The following is a 23972-nucleotide window of genomic DNA, read 5'->3' as shown; positions in this document are numbered from 1 at the left end:
ATTGAGGATCATGCCAAGAGACTAAAGGATCCCGACAATCATGAAGAAACTACTAATGTCGCCACAAATGAATATGTTGATTTGACGACTCAACATCAGGATCCCAACATCAAGGACCCCTCTCCAACTTTAGGATACTGGATCCAACCCATTATGGAATACCTCCATACGGAACGATGCCTAAGGAAGAGAAAAACGATAGGGCTTTCAGAACAAGGATCTCAAGGTTTGTTATAATCGAAGGTAAGTTATATAAAAAATTTGTAGAAGGTCCATACCTTAGGTGGCTGGAAGATCATGAAGCTGTAAAGTTTCTAAAGGATATACACGAAGGAGATTGTGGCAACCAAACTAGGGGAAGATCCTTATGCTCCAAAGTGTTGAGAACGGGATACTACTGGCCAACCATGAAGAAAGATTCATTCCTTCATGCCCAGAAGTGTGATGCTTGTCAAATACATAGCAACATCCTACACCAACTGGCAGAACATCTACATCCTATCATCTCCCCTTGTCCATTCATGAAATGGGGGATGGATATAGTGGGAAATTGCCAGTAGCCCCCAAAGGAAAGTTCTTCATGCTAGCGATGAATGATTACTTCTCAAAATGGATAGAAGCCGAAGCCTTTGTCCAAGTAAGAGACAAAGAGGTAGTTTCCTTCATAAAATGTAACATCTTGACCATATTTGGGATCCTTGATGAAATTGTATGCGAATATGGATCCTAATTCATAAGTAAAAGGACAAGGGATTTTTGCACAAGCTGGGGAATCAAGATGGTGATGTCTACTCCTGTCCACCCTAAAGCCAACGGCCAAGCAAAATCCATCAATAAAATTATAATCAACAACTTGAAGAAAAGGCTGGATGAGAAGAAAAGAAGATGGGCAGAAGAACTTCCTTTCTTACTATGGATAGATAGGACCACTTCCAAGGTAGCTACGTGCCAAACCCCATACTCATTGGTGTTTAGAACAGAAGAAATGATTCCCACGAAAATGGTGATCCCAACATCAAGATACCTACTTCAAAACCAGGAGGACAACAACAGGATCCTGGCCCAGGATCTTAACACTATAGATGAACTTAAGGATCTTGCAAAGATTCGTATTACTGCTCATTAACAGAGGATCACCAAGGCATACAATAAAAACATAAAAGTAAGAAGATTCCATGTAGGAGACTTGGTACTAAGGAAAACATTCCAAAATACCACGGATCCTAATGCAGGTAAACTAGCACCTAAATGGGAAGGACCATATCTCATAGATGCCGAAGTAGGAAACGGGGCATATTGGTTAGCCAACCTAGATGGAAATATCTTACCAAGATCCTGGAATGCGATACATCTATTTTATGTAAGTAAGGTCAATTATTTCCCAATACACTTAAGGTACGCACACTATTTATCTTTTATCTTTTATTTTATTTATTCTCTTCAAATATCATTACTAACTTAAGCATCGGAGGGGCGTTAGCTAGGCTAATGCCCCCTAGCTAATGTTTGCTACACATAGGGGCTGAAGGATCCTGATGTTTAAGGATCCTGATGCTTAAGGATCCCGACGCCTAAGCATACTGACACTTAAGGATCCCGATACTTAAGGATCCTAACCTCCAAGGATCTTAACAGATGAATTCGAAGGACCACTGTCACATAAGAGTCCCATGACTGCAAAGATCATACAATTCACAATGTGAATCTCCAAAGAATAGAGACTGATAATCCCTCCTACGAATAAGGTACTTAATACCCTCTAAGGTTTAAAGAGTTAATTACCTTTTTCACATGAGTTAAGGTTTATACACCTCGCTTGGACACACATTATCTAACTATGGGATGTGAATAAGGGGATCATTTCATGCTTTAGTGACTTGGAAACCCTCTTATTTCTGGACGTATGTTAAGATCCTAAAGTTTGAATCTAAGGTTAATAAAATTTACATGTTTTCTTAAGTTGGGATCTTCCCCAGCAAATTCCTAAGGCTAATAACATTTACATGTTATCTTAAGATGGGATCTTCCCCAGAAAACCCCTAAGGTTTATAACATCTACATGTTATCTCAAGTTGGGGTCTTCTATAGAAAATACATAAAGTTTATAAAATTTTTATGTCATCATACGATTTAGGATTTTCCCCAGTAATTCATTAAGGTTTGCAACATTAACATTGGAATTTTCCCTAGGGACTTGTTATAAGGTCATCACATTAGCATATTATCCGAAGATGGTATACTAACCAGAAAGTAAACAAGATCTGTAGTATCAACATACAAAGACTTTCCTCAAGTTGAAGATAATTTCAATAAGGGATATTTCCTAAAGTTTTCTAAGATGAAGTCAAATAAAGATCCTTCCCAACCGACTTCTAAAGTAAAGATCCTTTCACATAATAGCATCAGGATTATACGGAGAAAGAGAAGTCACAACTTCAAAATTTTTCCTAAGTCAAAAGATCGCCAGGTTCTATTTGTCCTTATTTTTTAGAAACTCTACAATTTTTCTAAGTAAAGTTTAAGGACCCCAAACATATCAAGATCCCAAACAAAGATTATTTGGTTACCAGACCTCCAATTTTTAAGTTTAAAAGGGGTTACTTATTAAAGATGATTTACTAAAATAGTTTTACCTTAGGGTTATTTGTAGGAACCAAGTTTTTTAGGATCCTAGTTATTTAAGGATCTCAGTACCATACCAGTCATGCAGGATGATCAAGAAAGAAATATGAAAGGGAAATACAACCATTGCATTAAAAAGGGGTTGCAAACTAACCTAACAAAAAGTTAATTGTAATACTTTACTAATGTAACGAAAAACTACTTAGATTAGTTTCTTGCAGGCCTAACCTCATCATCATCGGCCGCATCATTCTCCTCCCCCCCCCCCTCTACAGGATTTGACATAGGATCCTCAGCAGCGGTGATAGGTTTGCCAGTTATTTTGGCTAGTGCCTCGCGCCATCCAACTACATTCTAAGATCCTGATTTCTCAAGATCGTCTGCCAACTTGATCTTGGCCTCCCAAATTACCACCGCAACACTTGCCTTTGCATCAACAATAACCTCCTCGATTTCTAGGATGTGCACCTCCTCCTTCTCAGCCTTCTATTTGATCAACGACTCGATCCTCTTGAAGAGATCTTCATTCGTCGCCTTCCACTGCTTCTCTCATTCCTTTAGGACCCGCTATGCCTCCTCAGCCCGGATCATTACATCAACCACTAATTGTGAAACGTGAGTAGAAACCTGAAATAAACACGACGTTTGTAAAAACAAGTAGAAACCTAAAACTAATGTCACTCGAACACTTACGGCTTGAGAAAAGGAAAGCAGTTTTTGAAATGCATCTTCGGCTCCAAGATTCTCCAAGTTTAGATATGTGGCTTCTGAAGTCTTCCTCTTACGGGCGCTAGGGGTCTTCACAGTAAGATTAATGAGAGATCTCTTGAGAGGAAGAGGCATGACTACTTTCTCCCTCTTGGCTATGATCAATCCGCTAGACACATCATCTTCAAGATCAGAAAGAGTGAATCGAGCATTGGAACGAATAGCCTTGGATCCTGCATGCCACATAAGATCCTCATCAATATAGGATTCTTATTAATTCAGGATCCTCATCGATGCTAAACTACCATAGAAAATACAAGGGATCTTACCAGTAGACATTGATGCAGTGGTGGATGAACCTTCTTGGAAACTAGAACAATCTAACCTGAAGGACTTATTGGCTGCAGAAACAACGAAGAGCTTCTCTATTTTCTCTTCAGTATCCTTGGCAATAGGAATGAATTCTTCAAACTTGAAAGCTGCAAAAGATCAAACAAAATAATGAAAGGTGAATTCCAGGATCCTCGGTATAAGGGAAAGTTACTCCTAACCTTTTTTACCTAGGTCTTCGGTAGGGAATCCCCTCCTTGAATCAAATCTCATATCACAAAGAAGTATTTCTCCTTCCACGCACCGTCATTATGTTTCGTTTTTAGAAAAGAGGAGATTTGTGGGGTTTGAGCCCAAAAACTAAACGGGGGTTCCCAAAGGTAGTAAGATCATACACATGAGCCAACTCAGCTAAACCTATATCTAGATATTTGGATTGGTTCAACTTCTCTATCCAAAACAAGATTCTCCATACGACGGGCATGGATTGGATATAATAGGTTTGGGTAACTTCAAAGAACTGGGAGATGATCCCAAAAAAGGGATATTTCAGAGCCAACCCAAAGGGGTATCCGGGAAAGCAGACCCAAGAAGAGGAAGCGAAATCTGGTTGGTGTTTTGGATCAAAGGGTTTGAAGACAACTTCATTGGAAAAAGTGCCGACTGTTTTCAATGATTTAATATCATCCTCGTCAAAAGAACATATCTCCTCGTATGATAAGATCCTTTGGTCGATAAAATCATCCTTAGAAGGAGCCAGGGTGTCCTTACGAGATACGATCATTTTCTTGCCAATTTTTAGTAAGACGAAAATTAAGAGGAAGAAGAGAGAAGCATACCTTCAAAGACGACTGGTAAACTCGTAGATGAAAGCTAAAAGACGAGCAGGGGAATAGCCCTAATCGATTGCCTCTGTTTATGCTAATAGCGGAAGAAAGAGAAAGAACGATTAGACCGATTATGATGGTTCTTGAACAGATAAATCCTAACTGTTAAGATTTAAAATTCAAAACCCCTTATCATATTTATTTCTTTTTATTTTTAAACTATCCCTTTGAATTTTAGCAAACTAACTACAAGATATTTAGCAGGAATCATTTGGGGGAAATTGTTAGTAGACCTGGAAAAACATGACATGACATGAAAACCCGACACGAAATTAGTGGGTTAGGATCAGAGATTTCGACACGTTTATGTAAATGGGTTGACACGACATGACACGATAATTAAACGGGTAGGGTTAGGGTCAAGACTTTCAACTCGAAGATGACTCAAATATGACTCGTTTAATTATATATTATCTATAATAAAGTTCATATTTTTATAAATATATTATATGTTATAGACTTGTAGTGGGTAAAACTCAAGAATTAGAAGTAATATTCAAATTTTCAAATTTACTTAATTTTAGTCATCCTCACCACCTATCCCTTTTGCTCCCCAACTTTAAGTCTTTTCATTTTTCCTTCTAAACCTACTATAAATTTTGTCATTCCATCTCATAACTCCAATGTTTCACTTTTTCCTTTTTGCCTACACAACTCCTACTTTCCAACCTTTAAAATATTTCAACCCGACATGACACAACATATTTACAAGGTCTAAACCTTAACCCAAAACCTGACACGAAAATAAACAGGTTGACACGGCACGCCACAATAATTAAACGGGTTGGGTTTGGGTCATGCCCTTTCAAACCGTTTAATGTCTTGACACGACACGACACATTTGTCAGGTCTAATTATTAGGGCTAGGATCTCATAACTACAATAAGATCCTTAAGCCTAGGGATCCTCAAACCTCAAGATCCTTGAATCTCAGGATTCCAAATATACTTCAAGCTCCTGACAATTATTTTTCTAATATTTATAATGGTTATATATTCTATTATCTTTCTCACATCTGTAGAAATAACCAGTCAATGTCTCATTGTCAACGAATATTCGTCACAACCATGCAAAAGACCAGGAAGACCAAGTCATGTAACGTCTATAAGTTAATCTCGGAGGTCCCCTGAATTTTTTGAGTTCTTGTTATTGTCTTTTGACTATATAAATCACTTGTATTCATCACACTACACATGAGACTTAGCAGAACAATACCATTTGTACTCAAACTCTTTACATTTTCTCTGTAATCAATCATTTCAATCAATAAAATCATCAAGGAAGGTGATCATTATCACCTCCCAAGGTTTTATGCCGAAGATCCTAGAAAGGATCAAGGGCTTTCCAAGCAAACAACTTGTGTTACTTTGATTTACATTTCGTACTTGGTTTATTCTGAACATCACAACCTCTCATACACTTTGGTCGATCTTAGTTCGTTCATTTTTTGACCGAAATAGTTACATGGTCACCAAGAGAGGAATAGAAGCGAGTCCTGGCCAAGGATCTTCAAATGGGGAAGCACTCCTCCTACATCTTTCAGTATCTTCGGATGATGTAAGTGTTGTTCTGGACAAGGATCTTGATGGAGAACAACAACCTATTTACTATTTTAGTAATAGTCTTTTGGATCCTGAAACCAGGTACTCTCTCCTTGAAAAACTATTACTTGCACTAGTTACAACTTCTACCAAATTAAAACATTATTTTGAAATTCATACTATACATGTCGAAACTCACTATCTTATTAAGAATGTCATGAGAAAACTAGAAATGTTTGGTAGAATGACTAAGTGGTCAATAAAGCTCACCACATATGAGATCAAATATGAGCCAAGATCCTTACTAAATTCACAAGCATTAGCAGATTTTGTGGTTGATTTTAGTGATGATCTACAACCTAAGGTAGAGTTAGAAATCTAATGACTTCAAGAAGAAGAAGACACGGGGATACTCTTTACAGATGGAGCATCCAACTTTAGAGGTGTAGGCCTTGGGATCATACTAAAATCTCCATAGGGGGACATCCTACCCTAAGAAATTAGTTCAATGCAACTAATAACGAAATACAAGTATGAAGTATTGATCACGGGGCTACTTTTGGATTAATGTCTATGTCCATAACTATAATTGGTAAGACTTGACCCAACCAGGCATGGTCCGTTTGGGTTGCATGACATCATGCATTTGGATAGACTAAAATGAGAGAAATAACACTTAAGGTTTGTTAATATATTATAAGTTCTAATATATTATTAAGGTTATTTAATTAGTATTGATCAAGAATTAATTTGGAATTAATTAAGTGATCAAAAGGAGACTAATTAAATATATGGGTTGATTGTGTAAATCATTCATTCTTATATATGTGGGCTTGTGATCCAAGATTCCTTATGTTGGACTAAGTCCATGGGGTGACCCATGGATGCTCCATGGAGGTTAAAATCCATGGAGCATAAGGAATGGGTAAAGTCATGAGTTACATGGTGTAACCCTAATAGACACCATATAAAAGAATCCCATGGCTCAAGAAATCGGGCACTATGTGTGAGTGTGAGGGCTAGACGATTTCAAGGAGTGTTCAAGTTTCTCTCAAGTTATTCCAAGTGTATTTGGTGTTGTGTGAACCATTTGAGGAGTCACACTTGGGGCACTAGGCACTAAAGCTTCATGAAGACTTTCTACATCAACCAGGTATGTATTCTATCTTGTTATATTCATTGTTTTGTATGCTAGATTAGGATAATACCTTGGAAGTTCATATTTACATGTATAATAGAGAAAACATAGATCCAAGGTATTTAGGGTTGCATGTACACTTAGGAGTGTTAGAATGCTCAAAACCCAACAACGGTATCAGAGCCACGAGTTGTTTTCTGTTATATTGATGCAAATATTTTATTTTCAAAGTTGAAAAAAAAGGGAAAAAAAAACATGAAGTTTGTCAAATTTTATGATAATTACTTGTTCTTGTGAAAAACTAATTATTTGAATAATTTGCTTTATGAGTTGAATTATGTCAAATTTAATAAAAGATAAAATGATATGATTATTTTATTAGTTTTAAAAGTTTGATCTAAAGAGTTTTATTTTTTGAAACCTCCATAAGTTATGGATATGAAAAGGTTTTACAAAAAATTGATTGAAAGTTTTTATGGAGTTACAAAATTTGGTGTTAATGCTTTAAAGGATTCCATAACTTAAGAATAAGTTATGGATCACCAAAAGTTTTTTGTGTTACCTTGTTTTATGAGTGAATTTAGATTAATGAATAAAATTATGTGATAGTTGGTTTTAATCCAAATTAATCTAAAAGAAGTTCATAAAATGTGTTTATGTAACTTATAAGTCACATTTATGAATGATAAAACTCATAAAAGTTGCCATAGGTTACAAAATGAAGAGTCTTTTTCCTCATTAAATTGTTTTATGACTCCATAACTTGTCCTCAAGTTATGGATGTTCAAGAGTCACTTCATTAAAGTTTTTAAAACTATAATTAAACTCATAAGTTATGAAAATACAAGAGTTTTGAATAGTTTCAAAACTTTCCCTCAAGTTTTGGAATTTGTAAAGTTTTGCCCATGAATACTTTAATTCCAAGTTAGCCCTTAGAATTTTAAAAGTTAAAATTCAACCCTTATACTTTATAATATTATAAGTTAATAATATATATATATATATATATATATATATATATATATGTATAAGAGTAAAGTCAGTCTTACCGTTAGTAGGCCTCATTCACGAAGCCAGTCTATAAGGGGGGTATAAGGTTACTGCCTATAAAATGGCAGTTTAATGGGTGTCCACTCTCACCCACCGCTTCCTTGACCTGTGGAGGGTCGTTAGCCGAAGGGGTAGGACAAGGACTAGAATTCTCCCTTCATTAAAAGTATTAATGATAAATACTAAGTAACTAAACTCTTATAAATACCCAATCTTAGTTACTTAGGAAAATGTGAATAAGGTGCTAATCCATGAAATTACACTTTGCACTTTGTTTAAGTCGGTTAGTGGAGCGTGTGTGGTTAACCGGCACACTAACTCGTATTTAACAAGGTAGGCAAAGGGTAACTTAATGTTTATCATAGTATCGATGGAGCGTGTGTGGTTAACCGGCACATCGATTGAGGGGTAAACACTTAAGGGTACCAAGTAATTTGCATGGTTACTTCACACCTTGTTTTGTGATCCTCGGCATCCCAGTCACAAAACTTGAAGGGAACACTCGAGATTGAAACATGCCATTGAATAGTTCAATGAATCTCAAAGATCTAGGAGTTTCAAAAACCAATTAAAACCTAATAATATATATTTCGTTTTCGTGGTCGAAATTGGTGAATCGTCGTTCACCTACCTTCAAATATTTTATAGCTTGGATTACGGCATCCCTCTTCCAAGTTATATAAGTAGTGTGTTGGGTCCTAGCCTTAATATTTCATATTGGGTGTTATATTAACGAATTTAAATCAACAATCTTGAATATCTCCCAAAAAGATGTCTGGTTTAGACATTTATGATCTTCCCAAATCTCTTCAAAACAAGCTTTCCTAAATGAATATGATGTCCCATGGAAATCATACTTCTTTCACCTCCTCCAATTATTCTCCCTAACCCACAAGTTCAAGGTCACTCAAGCCCTATTGGCAAGGCAAGGTCTAGATGTGATCATATCTTGGAGATGTAGTCACATACTAACAAGTTGGGAGAGTTGGGTGTCAAAGTGTTGAGAAAGCTGGTGGTTCAATCACTTTCTAAGTCACATAGTGAGCTCCTTTGGGACTTTTATGAAACAAACTAAGACAAGACCCTTAATGATCTTATCTATTTGCTAAGATCAACTTCCTAAAACTTTATGGACATTGACAATGATGACATTGGATATCCAATAAAGCTCTCTCTTCCCAATGGTAAGGGATCGGCCATAGTCAACTCGGTTGACCAAATGGTAAAGAGAAAAGCTAAGTCTATGATAGTCCCGTGTACCATTACCAAAGGGTCCATATGTTTATATTGCCAAAGTAAGGGGAATTGGTTGCGAAGCTGCCAATTTACCTAAGGGTGTTAAAGTCAATATGTTTGACTCTACTTCAGGTAAAGTCCACTATCTAACTCTGCTAAGTTTCTATTCTGAGATTCTTGATATATGATGTGACCGGGTCACATGTTGATGTTTTAAGAATCAAAGAAAAGTAAAGAAACTTAAAGAAAGAATATGCTAAATCTGATCGCGTAGATGGATTTCTATCGCATAGTTTGAAGATCGGATTCTCGGGCTACTTCTTAGGAGTTATGATATTTTGCTTAGGAATAGATAACAACAAGTTTTCATATAGATTGTAAGGATAAGTTTTTCTGCAAAGTTTTTAAAATAAAAGGAAATTTTATATTTTATTTATTTTAAAATATCCTTACAATGGCATTTGGTTAAAATTTTTGTTGCTTATAAGATTTGATAGCAAGAGTGGAAATACGAAATTGATTTTGTCATATGTGGTAATGTCTAAATTTACCAAATAAGGAAAGATTCTCATCACCCAAGCTTCAATTGGACCGGAACTTGGAATCATGCAAGTTGTATAGCATGATGAATGAGAACTTTCAAGTATTGGAAAATTAAGACTAACTACTTGTTCACATGGATGTGTGAGTCAAGTAACGGACTAAGGGATCGAGTACACATTCTTGTGCACTGATTAAGTCCACCACAAAAGATCGATAAGATTATTCGTCATAATTTACTGAAGCTCAGTAAATATGGTTATACTTACAAGATTAAGTGTAACTCTGAGACATTGGAAAAGGTTCCAAAGTATGGCAGAGCGAATAAGAAGAATCAAATTAGGGAGAAGGATAAAAGTTTCTCAAATCTGAAAAGATGGGAGAGTACTTTAGTATTAGTTTTTGTGATCATTTTAATGATTAAGAAACCATATCAAAATTAGTTCTCTAAGGAAATCTTAGTGCATTCTTATGACTAAGAAGAGGAACTTGAATTGTTGAAATGGTTAAATCAAGGAGATGAGTCATACTTCGTTCCAATACAAGTCTTAGAGTCATACTCTAAGATTGTAATTTGAGTGATATGTCTTAAAGAAGGTTTAAAACACTTGTCAAATGTAAGAGTAAAAGTTTTGTACTCTTGTACATTTGAAATTGGTAAGTTGTGATGTTTTGGATAAAACAAAGACCAACTAAGGCCAATTGTGTGAAGTTGATTAGAATCCGCACTATCTCTTGGATGTTTGATAAGGGAGTCTTATAGGTCAAGAGGACAGTGGGAGTCTTAAAGGTCTTGAAAGTCTCAAGAACTAATCAAGAATAAAACCTGAAGTTCTTCACTAGCACACGACTTGAGGTTTATAACCTATCATGTTGACATATTCTGTGCCCATTCCAGTTAAAGTTGGCTTTGCATATGAGTTTTTAGAGTTCTCAATTGGTTGAACAAAAACTTGGAAGAAATAGTAGGCCCTTGAGCTGCTAGGTGGCAAGAAATTAAGATTGAGTTCAATCCATATGAGTTTGGATTTGTCATTATCCTTGTCTTGTGATTATGGTTTTGACAAATTCATATGGGTAGGAACTCATACACCATAAAAATCTAAGTGTCATAAGGTTTCTCTCCGATTCATGAAAATGATGGTGAGGAAACACTTTCACTAAGTAGATTTTAGCTAGATAGCAATTGCGATATTTGCATTCTCAAAGTCGTTAGTGGAGCATGTGTGGTTAACTGGCACACTAACCTGTACTTGTGAGAAGTGGCAAAAAGGTCTAACCATTATGATTACGACATCCCTCTTCATAATTGTTTAGACACACCTATGAGCTATCTATGGAAAGGTGTATGATTTTGATAAAGTTTTATCAAAACAATCTAGTATCAGAAATCTGAACTTTGGTAAGAAATTCAGTTAATTTCTGAGTACATGTCAAAACTAGTGGGAGCATAAGTGTCATGCTAATAATCATCATGTTAGTGGGAGCATGATAATTATGATAAGTATTGCAAGTTAGCAATGTTAATTATAGAAAACAAAAGTTTCAATTGGGAAAGAGTTGTTTTGCTATAATTAAGGGAGAGGAAATTATACTTCATCTCAAATCTAAAAGCTTAGATTGAGGTTTTAATCGTATTTAGTCAAGGATATATATATATGAATTTTATGTTGGAATGGCTCAACATAAGAAAATTCTGTATATGGGTCCATTATTTGCGTTCTAAAATTCAATTATGATTACGACATCCTTTTTCATAATCTGAATTATGAGAACTTGGCAAATAGAAATGGAAATGTTATAGCAAAAGATTGGTTTAGTCTTTATGCGAGACATCATGAATCGTGTCCCATATGCTTCGGATATAGGATCGATTACATGTGCTATATTCATCCTTTCTAAAATTTTCCAAATGCCTGGGGCATTAAGAAGGGAAAAGGTCTAGAATTGGATATGACTAAAAGGATTAATCAATTGTTGAGGACAATCTAAGGTTTACCAAAGATTGGGTGCTCAAGGACAGTTGGAAGTATAGTGATAATTCTGGAAGGACCATATTGACATAATCTGTAAGGAGGCAACTCTTGTTCAGAAGTGATAGTCAAAATGAATCTGGAAATGTTTCAAAGTTAGAATTTTCAATCTATGTAAGATTAAGGAAACTTAATGCAAGAAGGATGTTTCCAAGGAGTTGATCTCCTTTGGAATACTTTGTAATGTTTGTTTTCAAGTCCTTGTGACTTTGTGCATAATCATTACAAGAGGATCAATGCATATAAGTTTAGAATCTAACAGATTTCAGTAAATCGCATGAATTTGGAATTTTTGCATTTGCAGTAAGGATTTGGGACTGTGAAAAGAGGATCATTGTAGTTATGTTCAATTGATCTATTTCACAAAGTAATGATCATAGACAAACATAGTATGCATACTTGGTGTATGACATGACTAGTGTTTAGAAAACATAGTGTACATGCTTGGAGCATGGGACAACTATTGTTTTTAATTCAAGAATAAAGTTGATAGCTGAAACAGTATACAGTGAATAATGTGTAATCATATGGTGATAAATAAAAGGTGTTTTATTTATGTTCATAGGTTTTGATACCATATTGGATTCAATTATTTTTGTGTTTCATTTTGCATGTTTTGACTTCCAGAATAAACTAGGTTATTCTTCCAGAATGACTAAGTTATTCAAACCATCCACAGTCGGTCATATGTTGGAAGTAGATATGAATCAAAACTGTCATGGTTAGGCTTGTAAAGGTCTAAGATGTTGGACAAAGGGCTACAACACTCATGAGTGCTCATAAGTTCTGAGTATTGGATTCAACCCGCGCTCATTGGAATCATTTCATGGATTTTATCACGAGTGATCATGAGACGATAATATTTTATATTCTTCAAACCTAGAGATATGAGTTGTTACTATGAGTTGGTTGTACATTGATTGCACGAAAACACATTCAGTAACTCGGTGTTATAAAATGTGCCTTTGTGTATGATTCAACAAGTAGTAGAACAAGCCATATGAGTCGATGTTTATCCATTCCTTTTACCTTCGGGATAAAAGCGATATTTGTGGGCCCCTCGTTGATTTGATGATGACAAATGGAAGTGCTCGGTCGGGCCAGGACTGATTTGATTTGTTCAATTAGTCAGTCGTCATAAATCGGAAATCGGGAAACAACAAATGGACAGGGAGAATGATTACAATCCATGTCTCAGTCCATATGATATCTAGAATGGAGGAATATATGATCCCTTATCTAATGGACAAGTCATTGACAAAGGCCAGAGTTTGACAGAAGCTTTTGAGAGCTACGATTGCCAGTCGTTTCTTGAAGTCATACGTAATAATAGTTTTAGACTTATCCAAGTGGGAGACTGTTGGATTAATGTCTAAGCCCATAACTATAATTGGTAAGACTTAACCAGACCCGTCATGGTCCATTTGGGTTGCATGGCATCATGCATTTGGATAGACTAAAATGAGAGAAATAACACTGAAGGTTTGTTAATATATTATAAGTTCTAATATATTAATAAGGTTATTTAATTAGTATTGATCAAGAATTAATTTGGAACTAATTAAGTGATCAAAAGGAGACTAATTAAATATATGGGTTGATTGTGTAAATCATTCATTCTTATATATGTGGGCTTGTGATCCAAGATTCCTTATGTTGGACTAAGTCCATGGGGTGACCCATGATGGAGGTTAAAATCCATGGAGCATAACGAATGGGTAAAGTCATGAGTTACATGGTGTAACCCTAATAGCCACCATATAAAATAATCCCATGGCTCAAGAAATCGGGCACTATGTGTGAGTTTGAGGGCTAGAAGATTTCAAGGAGTGTTCAAGTTTCTCTCAAGTTATTCCAAGTGTATTTGGTGTTTTGTGAACCATTTTAGGTGTCACACTTGGGGCACTAGGCACTCAAGCTTCATGAAGACTTTCTACATCAAAGAGGTGTGTATTCTATCTTGTTATATTCATTGTTTTGTATGCTAGATTAGGATAATACCTTGGAAGTTCATATTTGCATGTATAATAGAGAAAACATAGATCCAAGGTATTTAGGGTTGCATGTACACTTAGGAGTGTTAGAACGCTCAAAACCCAACAGCTACAACTGGCCAAGGATCCGCAAATTAAGGATCTTCATGTATATGTCGATTCGTTATTAATAACTAACCACTTTAATTGTTTCTATGTAGTTAAAGGCTAAAGACTAGCACTATACGTTCAAATTCTTAAAAAATTAGCCTCTGGATTTGAAGCTTTTAGTCTGGATCAAGCTCCTAGAGAAAATAACACCGATGTATAAACATTAGCCAACTTAGAGTCTTCCCTCAGGATCCCGCCAGAGACTAAGTTCCCAATAACCCATATAATGATCCTGGAAAAAGAAGATCCCTCTAAGATACCAGATGACCCCAACAACCATGATCAGACGGATAACATAGAAGCATTCATAGGTCTAATTCCTCGATCCTCTTACCAGGGTCCCGATGTTTAGGATCCCGATCCAAACAGTTAGGATCCTTAGATATGTTTGAGATCTTGGACACAAACCATCATAAAGTATCTCTAGAATGGTACAATCCCAAAAGAAGAAAAAAGCGATAAAGGATTCAAGATGAGGATCTCACGCTTTGTTATGATCCATACAGTATTATACAAGAAATCCATAACAAGTCTATATCTAAGACCAATAAGCCATGGAAGCTCTAAAAAGACATACATGAAGGGGATTATGGCAACCACACTAGGGGTAGATCCTTGTGTTCTAAAGTTTTAAGAACAGGATGCTATCGTCCAACCATGAAGAAAGATGCCTTCCTAAATGCTTAGAAATGTGATGCCTATCTCATTGATTTAGAAGCAAGAATGGGGGCATATTGACTAGCTACCTTAGAAGGAAGCATCTTGCCAAGTCTCGAAATGCTATACACCTTGAAGCGTACTTTATGTAAGTTAATTTAGTCATAATTCATCACAACTGAGTCGAGGTACCAACCTACTCCTTACCCTCATTTCTTTTCTTTTAAGAACACTACCTACTTAAGCATTAGAGGGATGTTAGCTAAGCTAACACCCACCCAAGATAATGTTTTCAACATGTAGAAACTCAAGGATCCTAGCCACTACGAAAAGAGATTGATCATCTTTCCTTTGATTAAGGGTACTTAATCCCCTCTAAGGTTTAAAGAGTTAATAACCTCTTTCATTTGAGTTTGGGTTTCCACACCCCGCTTGGACGCACGATATCTTACTATGGGATGTGAGTAAGGGGACCATTTCATGCTTTAGTGACTTGGCAACCCTCTTATTTCTGAACATATGTTAAGATCCTAAGGTTTAACGAGTTCATGACCTCTTTCTCACGAGTTTAGGTTTCTACACCCCGCTTGGACGCATGATATCTAACTATGGGATGTGAATAAGGGGATCAATTCACGCTTTAGTGACTTGGAAACCCTCTTATTTCTGAACATATGTTAAGTTCCTAAAGTAAATTTGTAATGTTTATAAAATTATAATGTTCTTAAGAAATGGGATTTTTCCTAGTTATTATTTGAAGCTGGGATTTTCCCCAGTTATTATCTGAAGTTGGGATTTTCCCCAGTTATTATCTAGAGTTGGGATTTTCCCCAGTTATTATCTAAAGTTAGATTTTCCCATTTATTATCTGAAGTTGGGATTTTCCCCAGTTATTATCTGAAATTGGATTTTCCCCACTTATTATCTAAAATTGCAATTTCCCCAGTTATTAGATAAAGTTGGATAATCCCCAATATTTCTTAAGTTGGAATCTTATCCATTATTTATTAAGTTTGGATCTTTCCCAATATTACCTGAGTTGGGACCTTTCCCAATAAATTCTAAAGTTGGGATCGTCTCCCAAGAGCATATTCAGAAGAAATCTCTTCAAGATGATAATATCGGAATCCTGAAGAGAAGTTCAAAGAGACAATTAAAAGTCTAATGGAAATCTAAGAAAAAAGTTCTCTCCAAGTTCTACCTATCTTTATCTTTTATGCTTACTACGCCTGAAGTTGTTCCTAAAACAATATATATATATATATATATATACACACACACACACACACACACACACACACTTTTCTTCTAAAGGTTTCCCTACTTTTCAAACCAAAACTTATCTTTTTCTAAAACCTCAGGATCCTGACTATTTCAAGATCCTGATCAAGTAACTTTTTATCTTAGATCTTTAGGATCTTAAAAAGTCTTTGTGATTTATAAACTCATTAGGATCCTGATCATTTAAGAACCCGTGGAAAATCCCGTTTTAACCCTATTTCTATAACCAAATCAACCACGCAAGAAAAGAGATAAACAAAAGCATTAGTATTAAAAGAGTTTACCCTCCTACCCAACAAAAAAAATATTGTTTTATAGAACAAAAAATTAAAATTATTTTTAATTTTTATCAAACTTAATTCAATGTTTGATCACCCCCAACTGGGATATGCTCTATCTCTTTCTTCTCTTCTTCTTTACAGGATACTGAAAAACATTTACAAGCTTGCCAGTCAACTTAGCTAGGGTTTCACACCAAGTGACTACGTTCTAGGATCTTGTCTTATCCACATTCTCCACCAACATGATCTTTTCGTCCCACATGGCCTCAACATCATTGCTCTTAACCTCCGCAATCACTTCCTCGATCTCCACCATTTGCTCTTAACCTCCACAAAGGATCTCATTAAGTTTGGGATCCTCCATGAAAAATAAAAGATAGATAGATAAAGGACCTTTACCTTTCGATGTGGGGCAGTAGCAGGTGTACTCTCTTGAAAGCTAAGTTGTTCGTACCTGAAGGATCTTTTAGTCTCACGCAAAGAAAGGAAACTCCCAATCTTCTCCTCAGTATCTTTAGCAACGGGGAAGGGATCCACGAACTTGAAAGCTGTATCAAAACAAATAAAACAAGGAAGTGTGAATTTCAGATCCTCAACGAAATAAAATAAAATCATATCCTTTCTAACCTAATATCTTGGCAGGAGATCATCGTCGCGGATGGATTCACATTTTAGAAAGAAATATTTCTCTTTCCAAGAACCATTTTAGAAAGAAATTCCATTCACCACATTTGTGTACTAATGCTTTTAACAAACTCATCCCATAATGGTGTCATATAATCCATCTGTAAATCATAATAAATCCCAGCTACCATAACATATATCTCCAATTTTTCCTTATCAAATCTAACACTTCGACCCGTCAGGCATCGAAGAAAAATACCAAACAAGAAATTCCAGATGCAAGGAAATGAAGATTTCTTGAAATCACTTATATTGGTTAAATTTGGTTGATAACCCATTTCATTGAGCATGTGAAGCACTTGTTCATTCGAAACTTCATAGAAAGGGCCAACAGTAGGAAGTTTCAAGATCTGAGCAAACATCTTCTTTGTTAATGTGAACTTCTTCTCAGTAGACAATTGAAAGGTAGCCACCTTGATCATCTTGTTGTATACCGCAGTAGAACCAAAAATTGACAACCATGTCATCGGAACAGAAAAGATGTCGACATTGCTGTTGACAAAACATTATGGTTTAAAGCAATGATAAACATCTTCAATTCATCAGGATACTGAGTAACATCTGGTTGAAATCGGTAATTTGTGCTTTGAATCTTCATTAGAGGTTAAGAAGTAATGTCGTCTGTGGTTTGAGATTAATCAACATGATCATGAACAACCACTACTTTTAGGGTTTTGAAAGAACTTCAGAGAATAATACTTATTTGGGAAGGAAGATATTTGGGAAATTTTTTATCATGTAAAGTTGGAAAGAGGTAAACCAAAACCATTTTATACGTAAATCCCAATTTGAATTTGAAGCGGTTTGAGCATGAAATGCAATCCACGTGTCACCTTGAAAACCGGACTAGTAGGCATAAAAGTAACCACGTCTGAAAAGTGATGATTAATTTTTCCTTGAAAAGCATAAGGTAACCAGAACATCACCTCAATCAGTCTGTTCGTTTTGCCTCAAGAAGATAAGAACCGTCAGAAACCCTTCGACATGGAGTCAAGGCTCTTTTGCTTTTGGGTTGATGTGACAACCCACAATTTCTATCTTGTAAAGCCATTAAATTAAATCAAAAGTCAGACTAGTTTCTGCTATCCTTTAGCATTGTTAAGGGCATGTTTGAGTGTTCTAAGCCTAGTACATTCAAGGATTGGGTGTTAAGAAGTATCTACTAGAGTTCATTGTGCAACATTTAAGCCGGAAAACTCCATCATGTGGAGTTTACGGCAATAAACTAGAGCTTACGGTCGTAAGCTCTTGTTTGGCCGTGAACTAGTCTCTTAAGTATGATATTCCTTCATTATTCTTCACTTCTCACACTTCCAAGTCAAGAACACTCATTTCTCTCTCAAGTATCATCAAGAACACTTCCATTTCTCATCAAATTTGTAAGTGATTCTTTCTATATTAGTTGATATCCTTCTCGATATAGTAAAACCCTATGATTTCATCCGTGAATTCATCTCTTTTTGGGGTTAGATCTTCAAGAATACCAACAACAGACACTAGTTTCTTTGGGCCGTAAACACCCTTTCTAGCTTCCAAATCGTAAGTATGCTTTCCATAATTTGTTATTCATTAGAAGCACATGTCTAGCATCCAAGAAACAAACATTTAAGCATGATCATCAAGAGTTTACGGTCGGAATCTCTTCATATGGCCGTAAACCCTTCATGTCATGGCCATAAACACCATCTAGGCCGTAAACACACACTTGTGTGGCCGTAAACACCTTTAGTACAATCATATGTGATTGTAACATTTCTTTCCATGTGTTTCATAGTCCCTAAGGTTGTTCCCTAACATGATTAGTTCTTATATACACTAATTATATACATATATGTGTCATTATATGCTTAATAGGATCCGTTTATGCTCGAGACTTCACTTGACACTTAGCATCCTATATCGATCTTACATTCGAATCACTCACTACAGGTGAGTTCATACCCTTAAACTTATCTTTTAAATGATTTTAAACACTTTTATGGGGGGGGGGATACAAGTAGAAAACAATATAGTTACTGTATCAATAACATGTGATGAATAACTGTCAAACAAGTGGATTTCTTGATAGGTTTTAGCCACAAGAACATCCTATGTGCTCATGCAAACCCTAATGCTTGGATCTAGGTTTCTCTATTGCGCATGCAATTCATCTAAGACTTTAAACCCTAGTTCTAGCGTACAATTAATCAAATTAACTTATGAATGGGGTTTAGATCTTACCTTGATTGTTATGTAGCAATAACAATCTCAAACCCTCCTTGTAATGACTTTAGAAAGCTTAGAGTCACAAATGTCACTCCTCTAATGGTTCACAAACACCAAGAGCAAGAGGATGAAGAATAAAGATAGTGGAGGCTGCCCAAAACGTGTGGAAACCCTAAGTAACAAGTTCACCACGTTTTTGAGTCTCAAGGGTCCTTTAAATAGTGAGGCTATTAGGGTTATCTAACAAGGAAACCCTAATTTGGATGCTTAAGCCCTAAGCAACCCATGGACTCCCTCCTTAGAGGCCTAGGACGATTTCTAATGGGTTTCCCCATAGAAGTCGTCCACCCCTCTAATATGGAGTCCATTAGCCCAATATTCAACTATCACACAATTGATAGTTCCAGTCCCTTAAGTTTAATTAATGTCTTTTAGACACAAACTTAATTCTTATTAATTCTTGACTAATATTAATTAAACAATATGATTTCTCCTTTAATATATTATTCTCATAATATGTTAATAAATCATAATTAATCCTCTCTCTCCATAATTCATCCTATCAAGTTGCTTTGGTGAAGGCAACCCAAAAGGACCATGCACCATCGGGTCAAGTACATACCAAAATAGTTATGGACTTAGACACTAATCCAACAGTCTCCCACTTGGATAAGTCTAATAACTATTCTGCGTATGACTTCAGATCCTGATCTGCAATCGTAGCTTTCAAAAGCCGCTGTCAACTCTGATCTTATCAGATACGCATGTCTTTTAGATAAGGGATCATATATTCCTCCATTCTAGATATCGTATAGACTGAGACATGGATTTAAATCATTCTCTCTGTCTATGTGTTGTTTCTCGATTTTCGATTTACGACGACTGACAACAGACTACAATTGAACACATCAAATTAGTCTAGGCTTGGCCAAGCGCTTAGGTGTCATCACTAAATCATCGAGGGGCCCATAGATATCGCTTTCATCCTACCTTAGATAAAATGAACGGATAAACTTTGATTCGATGCTTGCTTGCACTCACTCACCGAATCACACACAACAATATGTTTTATGACACCAAGTTACTAGTGCGTTTACATATTATCAATGTGTAACCGACTCGCAAGATACAACTCACACATATCGGTTTCAAGAATATAATATGTTATCGTCTCACCAATCACTCGTGATAAAATCCATGAAGTGATCAAAGTGAGCATGGGTTTAATCTAATGCTCAAATCATATTCATAAGCACTCATTAACATTGCAGCAAACATTTGCTTATGTCTAATACACTTTACACAATCCACACACCAATTCACGACAGTCTTCATTCATACCTACTTCCAACATATGAACGACTTGTGGCCCGTTCGAATAATTTGAATGTTCTGAACCAATTAAATTATTCAGGAAGTCAAAACATGCAAAGTGAAACACAAGAATAATACTAATCCCATATGGTCTCAAACCTTTGAGTATAAATAAAACACCTTTTATTTATCACCATATCGAGTACTCATTATTTGTTGTTTCGAGTAATCAACTTCTTACTTGAATTATTACTACACTTGTCCCATGCTCTTAGCATGCACACAATGCTTACCTACACTTCTTACTTTGTGAAATAGATCAAATGAACACATTTCAAATCATACTCATTTCACAACTCCTTATCCTTTTCATAAGTGAAAGAATATCAAATTCTTGCCACTTATAGAATATGCTAGATTCTAACATTTTATGCAATGATCCTTTCGTAATTCCATAGCACAAAAGTCACAATGATTATTGCCAATGAAATTACAAAGTCCTCTATTTGAGATTGTTACAATACAATTCCATAGACATGATGTCTCTCACTCAAAGTACATTCCTTTGAACATCCTTTTTGGATAAAATTTCTAATCTAGACATAGACTCTCAATATCCAACTCCAATATGGAACCATTTCCATATTTTCCATATGACAACTCATTCTTAGTAGAATCTTTTCTATTCATAATAATGTCGATATGGTCCATCCAATATCATACTTCCAACTACTCACAAGCAACCAATCCTCAGCAAGCTTTGGATCGTCCTTTGATAGTTGTTTAATTATCTTAGTGAAAACCGATTCTTGTCCTTTTTCCCTCTAAATGCAGTAGACATTTGGAATATTTTAGAATGGTCAAATATTATAGCATTTGCAATCGATCCTTTACCCGAAGCGTATGGGACACGATGCATAATGTTCTTACATAAAGATATGATACTTTATCAATCTTTTGCCATAATATTTTATGTGTCACGTTCTCACAATTCGAACTATGAAGAGGAAAGCCGTAATCATAATCGTAATTTAAGAACACACTATGTATCCTTGACTAAGTTTATTAACATTCCACAACCTAAGCCTTTAGTTTTGAAATGAAGCATAATATTCTATCCCTTAATTATAGCAAAACAACTATTCAATCCTTACAACTTTGCAAAGTATAACTCTTGTTTTCTATAATTAATATTGCTAACATGCAATACTTGTCTTAATAATCATACAAGCATAACATTTATGCTCCCACTATCATGATGATTATAATAGCATAACACTTATGCTCCCACTAGCTTTGACATGTATTCAGAAAACAACTTAACTTCCAGAAAAACAATACCTATTGAATTTCTTACGTTCATATTTCTAATACCTAATACTTTGATAATATGTTATCAAGCTTCTTAGTCTTATACACCTTTGCCTTAGATAGCTCATATGTGTGTCTAAACAATTTAGACTAATTGCCAAATTTCACAATTCGAATCATGGAAAGGGATACCGTGACCATAATCGAATTCGAGAATACAATTTCACAATCACTATCTTCTTAAAATCTCTCTTAGTGAAAGCATTTCCTCATAGTCATCTTCATGAAGGAGGGAATCTTATGACACTTAGATTTTAATGGTGTATGTGTTCCTATCCATGCGAATTCGTCAAAACCAAAGTTTGCGACAAATCCAAACTCATATGGACCGAACACTCTTAATTTTGATTTCTTGCCTTATGGTAACACGAGTGCCCACCATATCTTCCAAGTAGTTAAGCAGCTCACCCTTTCTTATCAATGTACTTTTCATTGATCAAGGTGCTTGCCTTTTATGCATTTAAATGAGAACTCATAGAACTCATATGGATAGTTAACTCAATTGGAACAACACATAAACAAGATAGTGTCAACACGATAGGTTGTGAACCTCAAGTCGTGTGCTAGTGATGATCGATAAGGTTTATTTTTGATTAGTTCTTGAACTTTTCAAGACCATTAAGACTCCCACTGACTCCTTGGCATATAATATTCTCTTGTCAATAAACATTTCTCGACAAACAAATATTCAAGAGTTAGTGTAGCTTTTATCAAGACAAAACACTTCACAAAATTTGGTCCTAGTTGGTCTTTGTCTTATCCAAGACATCACAACTTTCTACATTTGATGAATGTTATAAACCTTCTTAAGAATTGTCACTCAATGTCACAATCTCAACTATAAGACTTGTTTTTGGAACGAAGTATGATTGACTTCTCGATTTAACCATTTCTTTAATTCTTGATTTCTCTTCTCATACATACAATTATACTAAGACTCATTAAGAGGATCAATTGAGATATGGTTCTTAATCATTAAGACCTATCATAAAACATAATAAAAGGTACTCTCCGTTCTTCTTAGAATAGAGAAACTTTTATCTTTCTGCCTACTTGATTCTTCTTATTCGTTCTGCCATTGATTTAAACTCTTTCAATCAATTTAGAATTATACTTAATCTTATAAGTATAATCACATTTACTAAACCTTTAGTAAATTATGACGAATATCTTTGTCACTCTTGTGGTGGACTTGATCAACACATAACTTTGTGTACTCGATCTCCTAGTCCTTCACTTGACACTTTGTCAACGAATTAGTCTAATTTCCAAATATGAAATTTCTCATTCATCATGGAATACTCGTTGTGTGATTCCAAGTTTCTATCCAATTGAAACTTGGGCGATGAGAAACTCTCCCTATTTGGTAAATTCTCGACATTTCCACAAATAACATAATTAAGAATTAAAACCATTATTGCTAATCAATTTTTCGTACACGCCATTGCAAGGATAAATAAATAAACAAAATCAAATTTTATTTTATTGCGGAAAAATTTGTCCTTACAATGCAAATCATTGAAAAACTATGTTAATACATATTTCTTAGCAATCTATTCTAACTATAAGTAGTAGCTCAAGATTCTAATCTTCAAGTAATGCGATCGAAATCCATTTCTTCACGATTTGATTCCACTCACTTCTTCCCTTAAGCTTCCTCTCTTTTCTTCGATCCTACAAGACATCGAAATGTAATCTTTGTTGGGTTTTGAGCATTCTAACACTCCTAAGTGTACATGCAACCCTAAATACCTTGGATCTATGTTTTCTCTATTATACATACAAATAAGAACTTCCAAGGTATTATCCTAATCTAGCATACAAAACAATGACTATAGCAAGATAGAATACATACCTCTTTGGTGTAGAAAGTCTTCATGAAGCTTTAAGAGCTTAGCCCCAATAGTGTGGAAGCCTAAAGTGGAATCACAAATCACCAAGACACCTTGG

The 23972-nt window shown here is 35.4% G+C and overlaps 1 protein-coding gene across 1 annotated transcript; it reads left to right on the top strand.

Annotated features, from left to right (window-relative positions):
- Window positions 1-778: 778 nt before the first annotated feature.
- On the top strand, window positions 779-1126 carry LOC145060058 (uncharacterized). The gene has a single exon (XM_079007786.1). It carries the CDS (start codon window positions 779-781, stop codon window positions 1124-1126), a length of 348 nt encoding a protein of 115 aa, XP_078863912.1.
- Window positions 1127-23972: the final 22846 nt, after the last annotated feature.

Source organism: Lactuca serriola, chromosome 6, assembly GCF_051521515.1.
Source record: "Lactuca serriola cultivar US96UC23 chromosome 6, Lser_US96UC23_V15, whole genome shotgun sequence".
Taxonomy (NCBI): domain Eukaryota; kingdom Viridiplantae; phylum Streptophyta; class Magnoliopsida; order Asterales; family Asteraceae; genus Lactuca; species Lactuca serriola.
This window is presented reverse-complemented; position numbering and strand designations above follow the sequence as displayed.

Excerpts from the sequence above, each read along its gene's own strand:
- LOC145060058 (XM_079007786.1), top strand. The coding sequence starts at position 779 with ATGGTGATGTCTACTCCTGTCCACCCTAAAGCCAACGGCCAAGCAAAA.